The sequence below is a fragment of the Rhipicephalus microplus genome, chromosome 9, assembly GCF_043290135.1.
Source record: "Rhipicephalus microplus isolate Deutch F79 chromosome 9, USDA_Rmic, whole genome shotgun sequence".
Taxonomy (NCBI): Eukaryota; Metazoa; Arthropoda; class Arachnida; order Ixodida; family Ixodidae; genus Rhipicephalus; species Rhipicephalus microplus.
The window spans coordinates 17350681-17366200 of NC_134708.1; the positions used below are offsets into that span (position 1 = coordinate 17350681).

Genomic DNA, 15520 nt, shown 5'->3' on the forward strand with positions numbered 1-15520 from the left:
AAGTGCATATGCTATGTCATAATGTTCACCTCGTAACAGCCAGCGCTTGTCTATGTTGCCGCAAATAATGGGTGCTTTGTGACTGCTTTGCGACTGGTCGTGTGGCGACTTTGTGATTCACATAAAGCTGCTTCCTGCGCAGGAGGCAGTTCTAAGCTTGGTGTGCTTAGGGGCATGTCGAACTTGTGCTGCCTCTTGTTAAATTCACTGTGCACTCTGTTTATGAAAAAGCTACCCTAACATCCAACAAATTACATTTTGGGGTTGCCAATATCTAGCAAGTGGCCTTGAGTGAAAAGAAACGAATTTTTTGCCTATGCCTTTCAGCGTCCTTTCAGCCAGTCCGTCATACTCGCCCTCAACACTTGCCTGATAGTGGCACTGCTAGCATCAGCTGGTTATGTACATATTACGCTTTTGCTCGTAGTTCAAATGTAAAATATTGTACTGAGGCATTTGTGTATTTTCGCTGTCTGTAACTAACCCTTCTGTGCATTCTAGAGTTTTGTGGCAGTTTGCTTTTAACTTGGTTAATTGGCCTTCAGCTGTGTGCTGCATTTCTATGGCTTCCACTAAATGCCTGTTCATGCTTTGGTGCCCAAAAAAAGTTTTTTGGGCAGATTGCTTGACAGATTCCTTTTATAATCGCATCTTCATCTGTTCTCTCCCTCATTTTTTGTCAATGCCTCATTAATCTGGTATAACGGGACGGGCCACAGCATTAGCCAACAGCCTCCTAGACACTCTCACTGTTTCGCATGAATTAAATCTTTTACCTCCAAGCTGTGTATTGCTAGGAGGTGGAAACTTGTGGCGGTACGCGAGTGCGCAAAAACTGAAACGAAAAAAACTAATGCTGATGTACGCTACCTTGAAGATTCTCCGCACTTTCAAGAGCTTTTCCTCAGCTTTTGTCAGCATATTTAAGCTAGGTATGACGCCTGCTGTGGCATGAATATCTACCCATCTGTAAATGTGTTGTTCTTAATGTCTTGTAAGCTAGTTCTGTTGCCAAATGCAAACTTTGAATGAAGCAAGCAGCTCTTAAATGTGGTGATAGAGAAGTGAAAAGCTACAACAGAAGACGCTGCGATAGATTCCAGCTAGCAATAAACGCCGAGGCCGCATGTTTCAGCTCCTGCACAAAGCGCTTGGGCGGTGTTTTTTTTCCGTTCCTTCCTTCCTTTCTTCTTGTAACACTGTGCTGTGTGACTCTTGGCGCTTAAATGTGTGGCGAGCTGCTCTGGCCCGCGCACGTGCTTTATGTTGGCTGTTCTGTGCTTGAGGTTGCTCGATTGTGGCATGCTCATTGTTGCCGAACCACTGGGGTGTAACCTCTTCACTCCTGCTCCCTTTATAAGGAAACACTTCCTTTTTTCTGAAGATTTGAATCGAGGCACCAGAAAGTTATACGTGCTAGTTGTCTTTTAGTTACGAATCCAAACAATATTTCTAGCCTTTGGAACAATGTGTGCGGTATATTAAATGCAGCACTGCACACTCAACCCTCGATGCAATCGACTTTCGTGTCACTTCATTACACTGAAGTTTGAGTGTGTCTACAATCTGTTCTGACTCTTCAGAAACACGCACCCTTTTGTAAGCTCAGAAGCTGCACCACCCATTGAGCTTTATATTACTGTGTATTACAGTGTGCAACTGGGCAAAGATGAAGACGAGCACTTGTCTCAGTCCACTGGTGCAATGTGACATACAGATCACAGACTGGCCTGGTTTAAGACCTTGTTGAAGCAGAATCACTCGTGCAAAGCTGCTGTACTACATTTATTTCGCTTTGTAGGCTGAACTAACCATTCTATCCCCTTATATACCACCAGAAACATGCTCTATAGGAGAATTTTCAACCTGAAGTTCCGAAACTATCATAAATTGAGAAGCAAATCTTCTCTAGCAAGAATATGCTAGAATTAGCTGCATTTAGGTCAGCAGGCCTTTTGAGCCGCTTACTACTTTTGTGTACCAGGAAGCACTCTGCTCCTCTTGTTTTTTTTGTGTGTGTTGTTTATAGTACAGAGAATATGGGGGCTCACGATGTAACCAGATGCTGATGCAGTTATGCTTATGTTGTCTTTATACTAACGTAGAACCTTTTATCGCAATAAAAATAAAACTGGAGGCAAAGGGTTTTCCTGAAACTTTTCCCACTTTCTCACCCACGGGCTTTGGTAGGGTTCCTTCTTGGGGGGGGGGGGGGGGGGGGTTCAAACCAGTTTTGCATCACCTTGGGGTGGTGGGGACTGGTTAGGTGCTGTTGTGTCAAGGAAAGGGACGAGTGGGGAAAGAAGGGGGGGAGGGAGCAAGCACCTTCTGTGCAATCCCCTGCCGATGCCTATGTTCTTATCCGTGTTTGTTTTAAGCTGGGAAATAGAGAAAGAGCCCGTTATCACAACTGTGGAACAAGATGAAATATATTGCTTTTGTGCATTTGTGCAAACATTTTCACATGCACACAATTTCGTATGAAAGCTAACCTGATTGAGTACATATTCAAAGAAAACGAAAGAACTGTCCGACTTTGTCCTAATACTTATGGCAGTTAAGTGTAACTTACAAAGCAGCTTATAACGCAGTCTTGAGCATGCGCTGCTCAATAGCACAGGCTTGTTTGCATCTGCATTTGTGTTGGAAATGCTGCTATTTTTCAAAGTTGCACCTGAGTACAATGTAGTAGAGCGTGCACGAATATTTTACCCCCAGAGGCTTTCCCTATGACGAAGAAAGTTGTTGGCAGATATAAAAGCCACATCTGTCCTCATTTTATATGTCTATCAGTGTAATTAGTTGACACCTCCACGTATTGTCAAACAAGGTAGCACAAGAAAAGTAAATTAGTATACTAATATATTCGATATTCATACTAACAGTTCAGATAAATATCGTCAATTCGATTCACACAGAAATTGCATATACGAAAGTGCATACCAAATGCCTCTGTCCAACAGGTGCAGAGTAGAAGTTGCGTCTGGTGGTCATAACACCAAACGAACAGCCTTTAGCACAATCGAGATAGTGCGCTAAACAGTTTTCTAATGACAGTTTTAATTTCACAAACACATTTCAAAAAAAATAAACAATGCAGTTGTGAAATGTGCATGAATATTGAAGTTGATTTTAATGCTACTATTAGAGTTCCAAGCCACATGCGTGCAAAATTTCTTTGCTACATCAATTTTGTGGTGGCTCTCCGAATATCAGTTTTGTTATGAAAAGCACAAATGTCTCTGAAATGAAGTGTGATAAACCAGTCAGTCAGTCAACAAACTTTATTGTGGTCCTAAGGAAATACCAAGTCATAGTTGCAGACCACACCAATGTTTGCGCCGGAAGACCATGGTTCTCCATGTGTGTGCAGGCCCTTGGACAGCTCTCAGTTGGTTCAGGGGATCGCCGCTTTTAAGGGCTTCCTTGCAGTCCATTTAAAAAAATTATTATTACTAAAAGAAACATTTGCAACACAGAACATTGCCAGAGTATGTGCGCTAACAAACAATACTTTTCATAGCACTCGGGGCAGTGTTGGTCAATGACCGGAGCAAAGCGGCTAAACTTTCCTTTCAGCTAGGAAGATCTCGTTTGTAACATTGTTACTGTGGAAAATTGAGGTCTAGCTGGCTTTGGGTATTTGTATTTAGTTTTACATAACCAGTTGACTGTATCGAAATTCGCTGTAACGAGTTTCAACTGTATTTTCCGTAACTAGGCCTCTGTGAAATGCGAGTTGAATAGTTCATCTAGGTTAGAGCATAGTATAACTTCCTGTGCTACTGCGTTACACGGCATTGCACTGCCTGCTCTCTCAACAGCCGTGCAGTCGGAGCGCAAGCCCAGTGCAGATTCGGCCGGCCGAGGCGAGAAAGGTGCCAGCATGCTGTTGACGTCCGTGGGTGGCCTCTCGAGCCACGCGCTGAACATGGCTCACAGGCAGACGCTGCACGCAACTGGGCTCGCGCATCACGATCAGCAGGTAACATGCGCTGGCGGCTGCTAACTTGCATAGTACGTCATCACTCTCAACAGTTCGGTGCGCCTAAATTAGTGGTTTTCAAATAAATGTTGAAGTAGAGGGTCTGTTGTATTCTATATGTATGAAAAAATGTGCTGTAAAATGAATCCCAGATGTGTGTTTAGTTGGGCTAGTTGATCAAACATGGCAAAAAGTAAAAACAGCACAAACTAGCAGAGATGAGAGAAGAATAACAGACAGGACGAGCGCTGTTTTGTCTGTTATTTGTCGTTCATCTCTTCTAGTTCGTGCTGTTTTTACCTTTTACAGTGCACGGTAGAATAATATTTCAGTACAAACTAACCCCTAGAAATCGCCTGCAACAACTATCTTGCCATGGTGTGGGCGCCACCATGTGCCATGCATGGCCTATACCAAAGTTCCAGCTGCTGAAAATTGTTAACGTTCAATGCCAAGATGAAGAAAGCTGGAATTGCCCGATTACACTCGTGCGCAGCTGAGCAGGGAGCAATATCGTTCGATGGATTTCAGAGGTTCGTGCAGCAAGCGGCTTGTTACCTCACGGCTCACAAGTCTGCTAGTCTTGCCGAACTCTCAGGCCACTTCATATTCAATTATAAACTAGAGGGTTGACCAAATACCCAGCTTATTCGTGAAAGTATCATGGTAAACCAATATAGCACAGATTATGATCGAAATTGGGGTGTCACGGCCCTATTATAAGAAAGTCGAATAACAATACTTATTTTGGCCTGTTGAAGCAATTACAGTTGGACTTCGATTATACGTCCCCCAGTTTCAATACGACTCGCATTTTACGAAGAATCAGCTAGGTTCTTGCAAAACCCGCACAGAAATAATTGACTAAAAACCTTGGTTATACGACGCTATTTTACGGCGACCCCACACCTTAAGACTTTCAGATTCCTTCCAAAAAAGAAAAAAAGCACATTAACCTGAATCAAACGTCGACCAAATATTCATGAGTGCAAAATATGAATCTGCATTCCCCTAGGTTGATGATTAGAAAAGTTGAGCGAGACGGGATGTCTACTTAGAATAGAAAATTTATTCTCCTAGAAGTTCATGCGCTTCCACATATGCCTCGATCGCACGCGTGTGTATGCGGGGTCGTTACTTAGTCAAGCTCTCTCCGAACAGAGTAGCTTCAGCCAGCCAAAAAGCTGAAATTTTCACATTTTCTGCCCATGGAAGCTTTTTCTGGTCGACGTAAAGCTGATCTGCTTTGTCGTAATCGGAAGTCACAGGCTTGCGCGCACGTAAGGGCGGAACGTAGCCGTTTTCGCCACGCAAGATCACTTTCACTTGACGTCAACGTTCATAGCAGCGGGACATCATTGTTTGTATACTTCACAAGCCAACAAATCACTACGAGCACAGCTCAAGTCGTGCACGAAGGCATTCTATGAAAACTCGTGGTCCGTCGCCATTGTGTGATAGTGATGACACCGTTTCCGACTCTTCTGATGGGAGGCTGTAGCCAACGCAGTGTTGGTATTGTTTTAATGTGCAGGCGATTTTCAGATTCTGCTTAAGATGCACGTTGGATTCGATTTTTTTAAAGTTAAGAATAAAAATTCACTCGCACTTCCTCCAACTAAGTAATACTTCCATTAGCTGCCACTGGCAAGAATCATTTTTTTAAGCTACCTTTCTTACAGAGGCACAAGGTTGTGCCGCGGGCTTATTCAGGCGGTCTGTACCCGTTTTTTGGGCAGAGCTGAGTGTCAGTGCCTATAATCTTAGTTTTTTTATTATATGATTCTCGGATATAATCTTGGTTTTTTTATTATACGATGCCCGTATTATATGACGTTCTTGTGTGGTCACCCGAATGTCGTGCAGTTGGGGTTACACTTAGTCAACTTTATTTACCCAACAAAATTCAGTTACTTTGGGTCATATTGAAGGTTCTGCCGCTTCCAGACATATGCTGTGAAGCTAATCAGGTGTTAGCTCTGCGTTAATGTTTCAAGCCCCTTGTAAACGATTACTTGGATGCTCATGTGGTTTTCAATGTAAAAGACCATATAAGTGCTTTCCTATGCTTTTTTTAAAGTTTCCATCTATATTGTTTCAGAATTCGAAAATGAGTGGCAACAAGGATGGCCCCAACGCGATAGGCAGCAGTTGGGCATCTTGGGACGAAGATGGTGAGGACCAGGCTGCCGACGAGGAGTCATACTCAAGTGAGTACGGTCAGTACTGTTAATAGCAACGCTTAGTACTCTTACTTCTTAGTACTTGCAGCAAACAAGGGCCATTATACTCCCAGTTGATCACTGTCACAAATGTGTTCCCTGTGAGATGTATGTACTACTCACTCAAACCTCATTATAACGAAATTTCAAAATCTTACATGAAAATTTGTTTGTTATAACCGAAAATTTGTTATAAAGGTATATTTCAAACACTATGTTCATTGCAAAACTATCTTTCATTTACTTCATTATAACTGATACTTTGTTATATCGAGGTTTGAGTGTGCTACATGACTGAGCTGGCCAGAATTCTCTGGGAAACTTTCAGTAGTTTCGTGCAACAGAAAGATATGCGACTTTCATGCACTGAGGGAATAGGTTTAAACAGAATTTTTATTGCTTTGTGCATGGAATCTGTCATAGCCAACTCGCGGAGAGCAGCTGACGGAAGAACAGCACACTTGATACCGTGGAAAAAACACTAGCCTTTATTTCTTACGCACTCATCTTTTATAGCAACCTGGTGCTGACGTAACACGATGCATATCACATATCACACATCACATATCAGCACGTGTTGCGGTGGCTATTATGTTACACTCCTCCCCATCAACAAACAAAACAACGATAGTTTAGCGGCCTTCGTGGTCAGAAACGCACAACTGGTTTTTTTGTCCTCGTGCTTCTTCGCAGCATTGGCGTACTGTCATGGCTAGTAGGCACAACCAGATCGCGTGTTGCGGTCCCACTTTCGCTGCATGATTCAGGACACGGCTCAGCAACTGGACTCGATTGCTCCGACTCACACTTCCTGGGTAGCGGAACTAGTTTCTCAGCTGGTTGCACACCCGCTCGTTCCGACACGCACTCCGTGGTTGACGTAGCTTGTTGCACAGGCGGTAACACTGGCGTCGGTGAAGAAGTCTGTCGCTCAGGCGGCAGTCCAGGAGGCGCACTAACTGGGGCGAAGTTCGGCCGCAGGTGTTCTTGATGGCGCCGCCAACACCTACCGTCTGACAAAACGACATCAGCGATGTTATCGGTGGCTCTGTCAGTCACTCTTGCGGGCATCCAGGTTGGCCCCGAACGGAAATTCCGTGCGTAGATGTAGTCTCCGGGTCTTGCGGGTGGTGTGGTTCGAGCTCCACCATCATGGACAATCTTCTGCTTGAGCTGCTTCAGCAAGACCTTAGCTTTCATGTCTGGATGCAACAACGTTAGAGCAGTTTTTAACTTACGGCCCATGATCAGCTCCGCTGGTGAGCACCCGGTAGTTTCGTGGGGAGTAATCCTGTAATTGAAAAGAATACGGGCAAGTTGGCATGAAAAATTCCCTCCAGCCGATTTCTTTAGCTTTGACTTGATGCACTGAACTGCCCGTTCTGCAGCCCCGTTTGACGCTGGATGGTATGGGGGTGTCAATACTTGTTTGATGCCATTTCGATGCAGGAACAGTTTGAATTCCTCGCTCACGAACGCTGGTCCGTTGTCGGACACCACTACGTCTGGCAATCCGTGAGTAGCAAACATAACCCTCAGGCATGGGATAGTTGCCTCTGCCGATGGTGTAGATATAGGAACGGCCTCTATCCACTTTGAAAATGCATCGATAACGATCAGCAAGTAGCAGTTCTTCAAAGGTCCGGCAAAGTCAATATGAAGGCGAGACCATGGTCTGTCCGGAAACGGCCATGGCGTCATCGCTACCGGCCGCGCAACCCTCTGGTGTTCTTGGCAGATCTGACACTGGCGAACTGCAGCGGTAATGTCCTCGTCCAACGAAGACCACCAGACGTGACTCCTGGCGATAGCCTTCATCTTGGTCATTCCAGGGTGCCCCTCATGAAGGAGTCGCAACACTTCTTGCTATAATGCACGTGGGATAACCACTCGCGATCCGAGAAGTATACAGTCTTCTTGCACGCTCATCTGAGGTTTTCGATCTGCGTAGAACCTGAACTCGGGGTCACGTAGCTCAGCTCCAGACCATAAGGCCTCTCGTAGCTTCGCTAAGGTTGGGTCCTTGGAAGTAGCTTCCGCGACTACAGTCGACCGTAGCACCCGAGGATTAGCAGCCTCCAGCATGAAAACTTTCGCTGGCCTTTCCACAGGTTGAGCGTACCCTGGTAGTGGTAGGCGACTCAAACCATCCGCGTTGGCAATGCTTGCTCCCGGCCGGTACATGAGCTTGTAGTTATACGCACCAAGCATCAGAGCCCAACGCATGATACGCGGTGAACACATCTCAGGCACGCGCTTGTCGGGAGAAAGCAAGCCCAGTAATGGTTTATGGTCCATAATAGCCTCGAACTCGCGTCCCCAGAGGTATTGTCGGAACTTGGTTACGCCAAACATGAGCGCAAGAGCCTCCTTGTCGATGTGACTGTAATTTCGCTCGGCTGGCGCGAGACTTCGTGATGCAAATGCGATTGGTCGTTCAGCCCCCGAGTCTTCTCTATGGGCCAGAACGGCGCCAACGCCGTACGGTGACGCATCGCATACGAGAACCACGGGTTTCTTGGGGTCATAATGCGCCAGCACTGCTGCTGAAACAAGTAGCTCCTTGCTCCTTTGGAAAGCACGTTCATGATCCTCACGCCACTTACACGACACCTTGGCCACAAGCAGCTCGTTCAAGGGATGCAACACACTAGACAGCCCCGGCAGAAACTTGCGGTAGAAGTTGACTAGACCTAGATAACTCCGTAATGTCTTGACATCTTCGGGTCTAGGCGCCTTCAGCACAGCCTCTACCTTTTCAGGGTTGGGTTGAAACCCCGCAGCCGTGACAACGTGACCCAGGTATTCAACTTGTCGTTCCAGGAAGGTACACCTGTCAAGCTTCAATTTTAGCCCAGCTTGCTTCAGTCGGCTTAGGACTAGGCCCAGGTTTGTTAGATGGTCCTGGTCGTCGCGTCCAGTCACAAGAACATCGTCGAAGTACACCACAACGTGTCTGAGCCCTTGTAGCAGGTTTTTCATCTCCCGCTGGAAAATTGAAGGAGCAGATGTGACGCCAAAAGGCAAACGCGTGTATTGGTACAGTCCTTTTGGTGTGTTGATTGTCACCAGCTTGCGGTATGCCTCGTCCAGTTCAACTTGCAAATACGCATCCTTCAAGTCCAATTCGCTGAACTTCTCGCCACCGCTAAGACGGCAAAACAGGTCTTCAACGCGTGGTATCGGGTATTTTTCAGGCACTGTCACGGGATTAACAGTGACCTTGAAGTCGCCACATATCCGAATCTGGCCACTCCGCTTCAAGATAGGCACGATAGGCGCAGCCCATTCCGAAGTCTTAACTGGACGCAGCACTCCAACTCGTTCCACGCGCATCAGTTCCTCGTTGACGCGGTCGATCATTGCGAACGGAACAGGGCGAGCCTTGAAGAACCGCGGCTTCGCGTTGTCTTCGATGGTTATTTTCGCGGACACTCCCTTGAATGTTCCCAAGACGTCATCGAAAACACTCGCACACTCAGCGACGAGTCCCTCAACCGACGTGATAGCCTTAACGTCCATCACACTGCGCAGCTCGATTCCGAGGCCTTTTATCCAGCCACGCCCCATAAGGGACGGGCAGCGTCCTGGGACGACGTACAACACGTCCCGGCACTCATGGTTTCCCAGTAGTACAGTCGCAGGCAGGCTGCCTTGCACCGCAGACAGCTAACCGGTGTAACCTTGCAGCATAACGCTTGACGGTTCCAGACGACAAAACGGAAATATGCGGCAAAAGGTCTCTTCCGACACGACAGACACACTTGCTCCCGTGTCAATTTCCATAATGAGTGAAGTTCCATTCACGGACACCTCAACCCGGTACGGGCTACTGTCGTGATCCGGTGCGCGCACTTGCCACATTTCGTAGACTTGCGGTGCCGGTGTCTCAGAACGGCTTCCTTCGTCGTCTACGGTATGGATTGACTGATGCTTCCGGGACAAAAACGCTGAACCACCTGCGCTCGTAACTGTAACTGCCTTACCCTTGCATACTCGCGCCAGGTGCCCCTTGCTTCGACACTTGTGACAGACGCTACTTGCATGTCGACACTGCGTCGCCAGATGCTCGCCTCCGCAGCGGAAACATGAAACTGGTTTATGCTTCTGCTTTCCTGTATCACGTGACACGGCATTCGTCGGCGCAACAGTCATTGGTATGGCTGTTGACAGCGCGCGAGAATCTTTGTTCGCCGCTTCCATCGCGATAACTGTCTTTTTTGCGGTATCCAGGGTCAAATCTGGTGACTCCAACAGTCGTCGCTGCATTGTCTCGTCGTTGATGCCTGCCACGATGCGGTCACGAAGCATTCTGTCTCGAAACGAGCCGAAAGCACAATCGTCAGCAAGTTTGTTCAGGCTAGCGAAGAAATCCCCAGCCGTTTCACCAGAATGACGTGTTCTTGAATTAAACTTGAACGTTGCAACCACTTCCGATGGTCTCGGCGAAAAATGCTTCTTCAGTACGTCAAGGATCGTGGACAGGCTTGTTTCTGACGGCTTCGACGGTGACAGCAGGTTCCGCAGTAATGAATACGTGGCCGGTCCCAAACAGGTGAGAAGTACTGCTTGCTTTTTTTCATCTTCGACGTCGTTGGCTATGAAAAATTGTTCTACCCGCTCTTGATACTCATCCCAGCTGGTTGTTCCCACGTCGAACGGCTCAAGCTTGCCGACACCAGGCATTCTACATACGGTAGAGAACACAGCCTTACAGGGAATTTCCAGGCGGCATCATCAGATCACAATCCCATCTTCGTCGCCACTGTCACAGCCAACTCGCGGAGAGCAGCTGACGGAAGAACAGCACACTTGATACCGTGGAAAAAACACTAGCCTTTATTTCTTACGCACTCATCTTTTATAGCAACCTGGTGCTGACGTAACACGATGCATATCACATATCACACATCACATATCAGCACGTGTTGCGGTGGCTATTATGTTACAGAATCGTGTGCTCTTTTTTAGTGATAATTTACGAGCACGGCACGCGAAGAAAATATTTGATCACATTCTCACCGACAAACGCCTCTCTCAATTGAAACTTGTTCCACTTCAACATACGAAACCCTTACACAACTACAGGGCAGTGACAAAAAGATTTGTCATTTATAAGACATCAGCACAAAGGCACTGAGTAGACATGTGCCCTGAGAAAGCTGCCTAGCTGAAGATAAATTTGTACCGGTCCAAGAATTGAAGACTGGACTCTTATGCTTTTAGTTGCAAGTGGGTACGTTAGGAAGCTAACATTTGACAGCACAACGTCGAATCACGCAATAGCTCTAAACATCCTTTCAGTTCATTAGCATACTGGCAGAGCACTGATAAGCTATGCAACACAGAATTGTGTTGCATAGCTTGGTTGTGTTGCAATCGCGCTTGGATGCGTGTTTTGCAGACACGCTTGGATGCGTTTTTTTTCTGCGTCCCATAGCTCTAGCGTTAAGACGGTCAGCATGTGCGTAAACCTGACACAGTGAGAACATCAGAGCCTCCTTTAACACAGAATTAAACGCTGTTGAAGGTCACTTGCATTTTACAGCTTTGCATTTCACAGGCAAGCACGAACTGGTTCTTCACTAGTGTTTCGATTGCCAAAATTGGACTAATGAAGGCTCCTGCAGTGAGAATATTTGTCACATTTTGCTTGCTGATTACAGCAAATGTGACAGTAGCAATGGTCTCGCCCACTTGTAGGTTTTGTCGTTGTTCTGTGGCTGAGGAGCAGAGTGTGCCTCCTAACCTGCTACGGTGGCCTAGTGGTTACGGTATCACAATGATGACCTGTACATCGCGAGATCGAATCCCAACCACGGCGGCTGCATTTTGATGGATGCAAAAATTATAGAGGCCCGTGTGCGTAGATTCAGGTGCATGCTAAAGAAAACCAGGTAGCTGAAGTTTGTGGGGTCCAGAGTTTCCTAAAATTAACTAGAGGAGACGTGGCACTGCAGTTATTCAGCAACCATGGGAACCATAGGTAGTACACAATGTTGCCTAGTTTTCGTGCTTGCGGCTTCGAACGTTCCTGTGGCTTTGATTATTATTGTGTTTTGGTTTTGTTTCGAATAAAAGAATGGACCATTGCAAGCTTTGTGACCCGAAATCGGCGAGCCTAAAAGGTTAAGGTGGTGCAGTGCAACTGCTGAACATTTGCTGTGTGTCGTTTCGTGGCAAAGCAGCTCCAAGCCATGTGAAGCCAGACGGAGCCAAAAGTGCGAAGATTAAACAAATCCGCGTACGCACGGCGCTTCAGGGAGCATGGGAATGCTCGCTGAAGCACCGTGCGTTGCAGCTCTCGTAGACACTAGCGCCAGAGTTCTCTCTAGTATTCCACTCTATTGTGGAGCCCACCACTACAGTGACCCTCACGATAACATTGTAGTTCTTGGATGTTAATTGCTACAATTAATAAATAGGGTTTCATATATCTTGAAGCTGCCCCCACAGTGCTTGAAGATGTATCATTTTGTTGACCACTGCAGGGTCCAGGCTCAGCCCGTCATCTGGACCCCTGATCTCAGAGGAGCAGGCTCTCTTCCACGTGACCCTTCCGACAACACCGTTAGGTGGGGCACTCAACGTGCATTACGTCTGCGAGAGTGCCTCCCGTATCTTGTTTCGGTCGCTGCTCTGGACGCGGACCCTGCCGGCGTTTGAGGAGCTGCCGTAAGTTATTTGCATTTGAGCACCTGTGATTAACCTTTTCCTCCTGTTGACAAGTATAGTCATGAGAGTTTGTACCAGAATGGCTGATGACAACTAGACTCATCATCAACAACAAAAATTGCACTCACATGGAACCAATGGTGTCATCCCTAGCAAAAATTCTGATAGAAAAACTGATAGGCTATCAGGTTATTGACAGTTGTATCAGTCTATAGGTGTATCAGTCTATGAGTGTATCAGTCTATCAGTGTACTAGTCTATCTGTGTACCAGTCTATCAGTGTACCAGTCTATCAGTGTACCAGTCTATCAGTGTACCAGTACTCATGTGCCAGCCTATAAGTGTAGCATTCTACTCTGATAGGTCCACAAGCGAATCGGTGCTTAGCCAACTGGCAGGTGCACCGCTACATCAGAGCAAGCAGGACACAAATATGAACACAGAAATCAAACAAAATATTTTATTTGATGTGCCATTCCTTGGTTAATGTTTTGATTTCATAAAGTCAATAATTTTGTTTGCCAAAGCTTTATTGAGGAGCTTCTTCATTTGTTCAACCTTTCCAATCAGAACGGTGTGCTTCAAAAAAATGGTTGAAGGAATCTGCATGATTAAAAACAAAGCAAATTACAGGCACTTATTAAGTGACAATTATGTGCACTCTAAATAGGGGAGTCAATATGACAAGGAAATAATTAGGAGTGCTACCAGTCTGCCTCTCTAATATTGTTTAAAATTAGTTTGTGGATTCTTGCATAAATGTACCCAGCTCCAGTAGGCAAAAGCACACTTGAAGCTTTAGTAAATAATTATAACACATGTTGACAGTGAAACCTCGGCTGATTACGTGCAAAAATGGAGCCACCAACTTCCATGAATTTCGGTCAGATTGCAAAATTTCACCTACCTGAAAATACAGCATATGTTTCTTTCTCATAGGGAGATTTCGCCTCCCCTTTAGACCGATTGTAGGCTGCACCAGTAACACTTCTACCGACTTGGCCTGCAGTATGAAAAATGGTAACGGCCGCCTCACGAACAAAATGGGTCTGTCTTTTCAAGCCCATGGGGTGATTGTACAACCTCTTGGGAACGGCAATTCCTTTGCTCCGATGCACCTATAAAACAAGTCCAAGATGATGTGCACACATTAGTTTGTCAATGACATTTTCTCATTAAAAAGCAAAACAATATATCTTCAAGACAAAGCATACCAGAGGTTTATGATACCTCTCTGTCAGTGGGCACATAATTGATAAGCGGTGCAGCCTCCCTGACACTTGAGTGGGCTACTTCAGGGCTGTCCATGGTCGCTGTGGTGGTTCCAGCGTAGCAGCACATAGTGGTGGCAAAGGTGCAAGTCGCTTCTGTTTTTGAGGCTTGTGCTGCAACACCCGCAAAGGACAAGGTTCTTTGCTGCAATGAAAAAGTAGAGTGTGCAGAAATAAAGTATATTGCACCCTTAATTGTCACGGTAGCATCCTAGGTTTGCATGGTCAAATAATATATATGATAAACATAGCATGCAATTGAGATATGCAATTAAAGTGTAATGATACGTTGCATGTCACGTCTCAAAACCATGGTTTGATTATAGGGGATGCCGTAGTGGAGGGCTCAAGAAATTTTGACCAAATGATGTTCTTTTTAATATCTACCACACTGTGAAAGTTGTAAAAGCACATTTTCAAGTGATTAGAAAAACATGCATGCATCCATGCCGCCCATGAGCTTACATTGCATTCTGCTTTTCAGCAAAATTGCACGCTTTAAGAATAGGGCATCTTGCTGCTTACAACCCAAGCAGCAGTGCGTTACAACAGCTTATGAAGAAATGATAAACCTGTTTGGAAATTTTTGCTGCGAAGGGCATTTTCCAGTAGGCTTATTCTTTCTAATGCTTTTGTATTTTGAGCCCTGAGCATATATATTCACTTCTTTCAGAAGCTCTTTCTCTGTTCTTTTTTTCAGCATTAGCAAACAGCAGGCCTCCCTGCTGCTTCTTAAAACGGTTGCTGACGTGCTTTGTCTTCTGCTTAACAGCAACTTGATGTCGTGTTTCTTACAACTGCAGACAACCCAACACACAAATATCACTGCTAGTTCGCAAGCACAAACTGGGCGTATATCCGCACAAGCAAAAATAATTTTAAACCAGTCAATTGTAAAAAAAAAAATGCGACTAAGCTGCGCTCATACCACGATAGAATAAAATAAAATAGCTCTTCAGCATACTGTAACTTTACCAACACCTTCAATACGACGTTCCGGCGCCCGGGCAGTAGCGGAGCAGCGATGCTCTGATATATTCGCTAAGGGGTGGGGGGGGAGTATATCAGAGCATTGGTGCTTTATGTGTGACACGGCACCACGTGCAGAGCAAAATTGGTTGTCGATTGTAATTGCGCCGCAGTAGCACATCAGCCGCAATGTCAACGATAGCCAAACTTGGCTGTCGGTAATAATTACGCTGCAAGTAGCATATCAGCTGCAGTGTGACCAATTGCAACTTACTTTTTAAACGACTCATTGTCCACTTCATTTGAACTGCAGCCATCGGAGGAGTCGCAATCGGGTCTGCGTAATGGATGGTCGTTTTTCTGTTGCATTCCTTGCATCATCCTCGGTGCCTAAAAAG

At 45.8% G+C, this 15520-nt stretch overlaps 1 protein-coding gene and 1 long non-coding RNA gene across 8 annotated transcripts in view; one reads left to right on the forward strand and one right to left on the reverse strand.

Annotated features, from left to right (window-relative positions):
* The window catches only part of LOC119163533 (nuclear receptor subfamily 2 group C member 2-like), a 46679-nt gene that overhangs the window by 18299 nt on the left and 12860 nt on the right, over positions 1–15520 (forward strand). For 4 of the 5 annotated variants that reach the window (XM_075873210.1, XM_075873211.1, XM_075873209.1 and 1 more), the window contains 3 exons: positions 3825–3985; positions 6087–6204; positions 12699–12882. In XM_075873210.1, the coding sequence (XP_075729325.1) occupies positions 3825–3985; positions 6087–6204; positions 12699–12882 (463 nt within the window). The remainder of the gene's footprint in view (positions 1–3824; positions 3986–6086; positions 6205–12698; positions 12883–15520) is intronic. The other variant, XM_075873213.1, reaches the window with a different exon arrangement.
* Positions 13498–15520, reverse strand: part of LOC142771560 (uncharacterized) — a 2535-nt gene continuing 512 nt past the window's right edge. Inside the window, exons 2-4 of one of the 3 annotated variants that reach the window (XR_012885992.1) lie at positions 15397–15512; positions 14161–14298; positions 13498–14000 (exon numbers count right to left, since the gene is read on the reverse strand). This is a non-coding gene — a long non-coding RNA (uncharacterized LOC142771560). Of the gene's footprint in view, positions 14001–14096; positions 14299–15396; positions 15513–15520 lie in introns of all 3 variants that reach the window. The other 2 variants (XR_012885991.1, XR_012885990.1) reach the window with 2 other exon arrangements.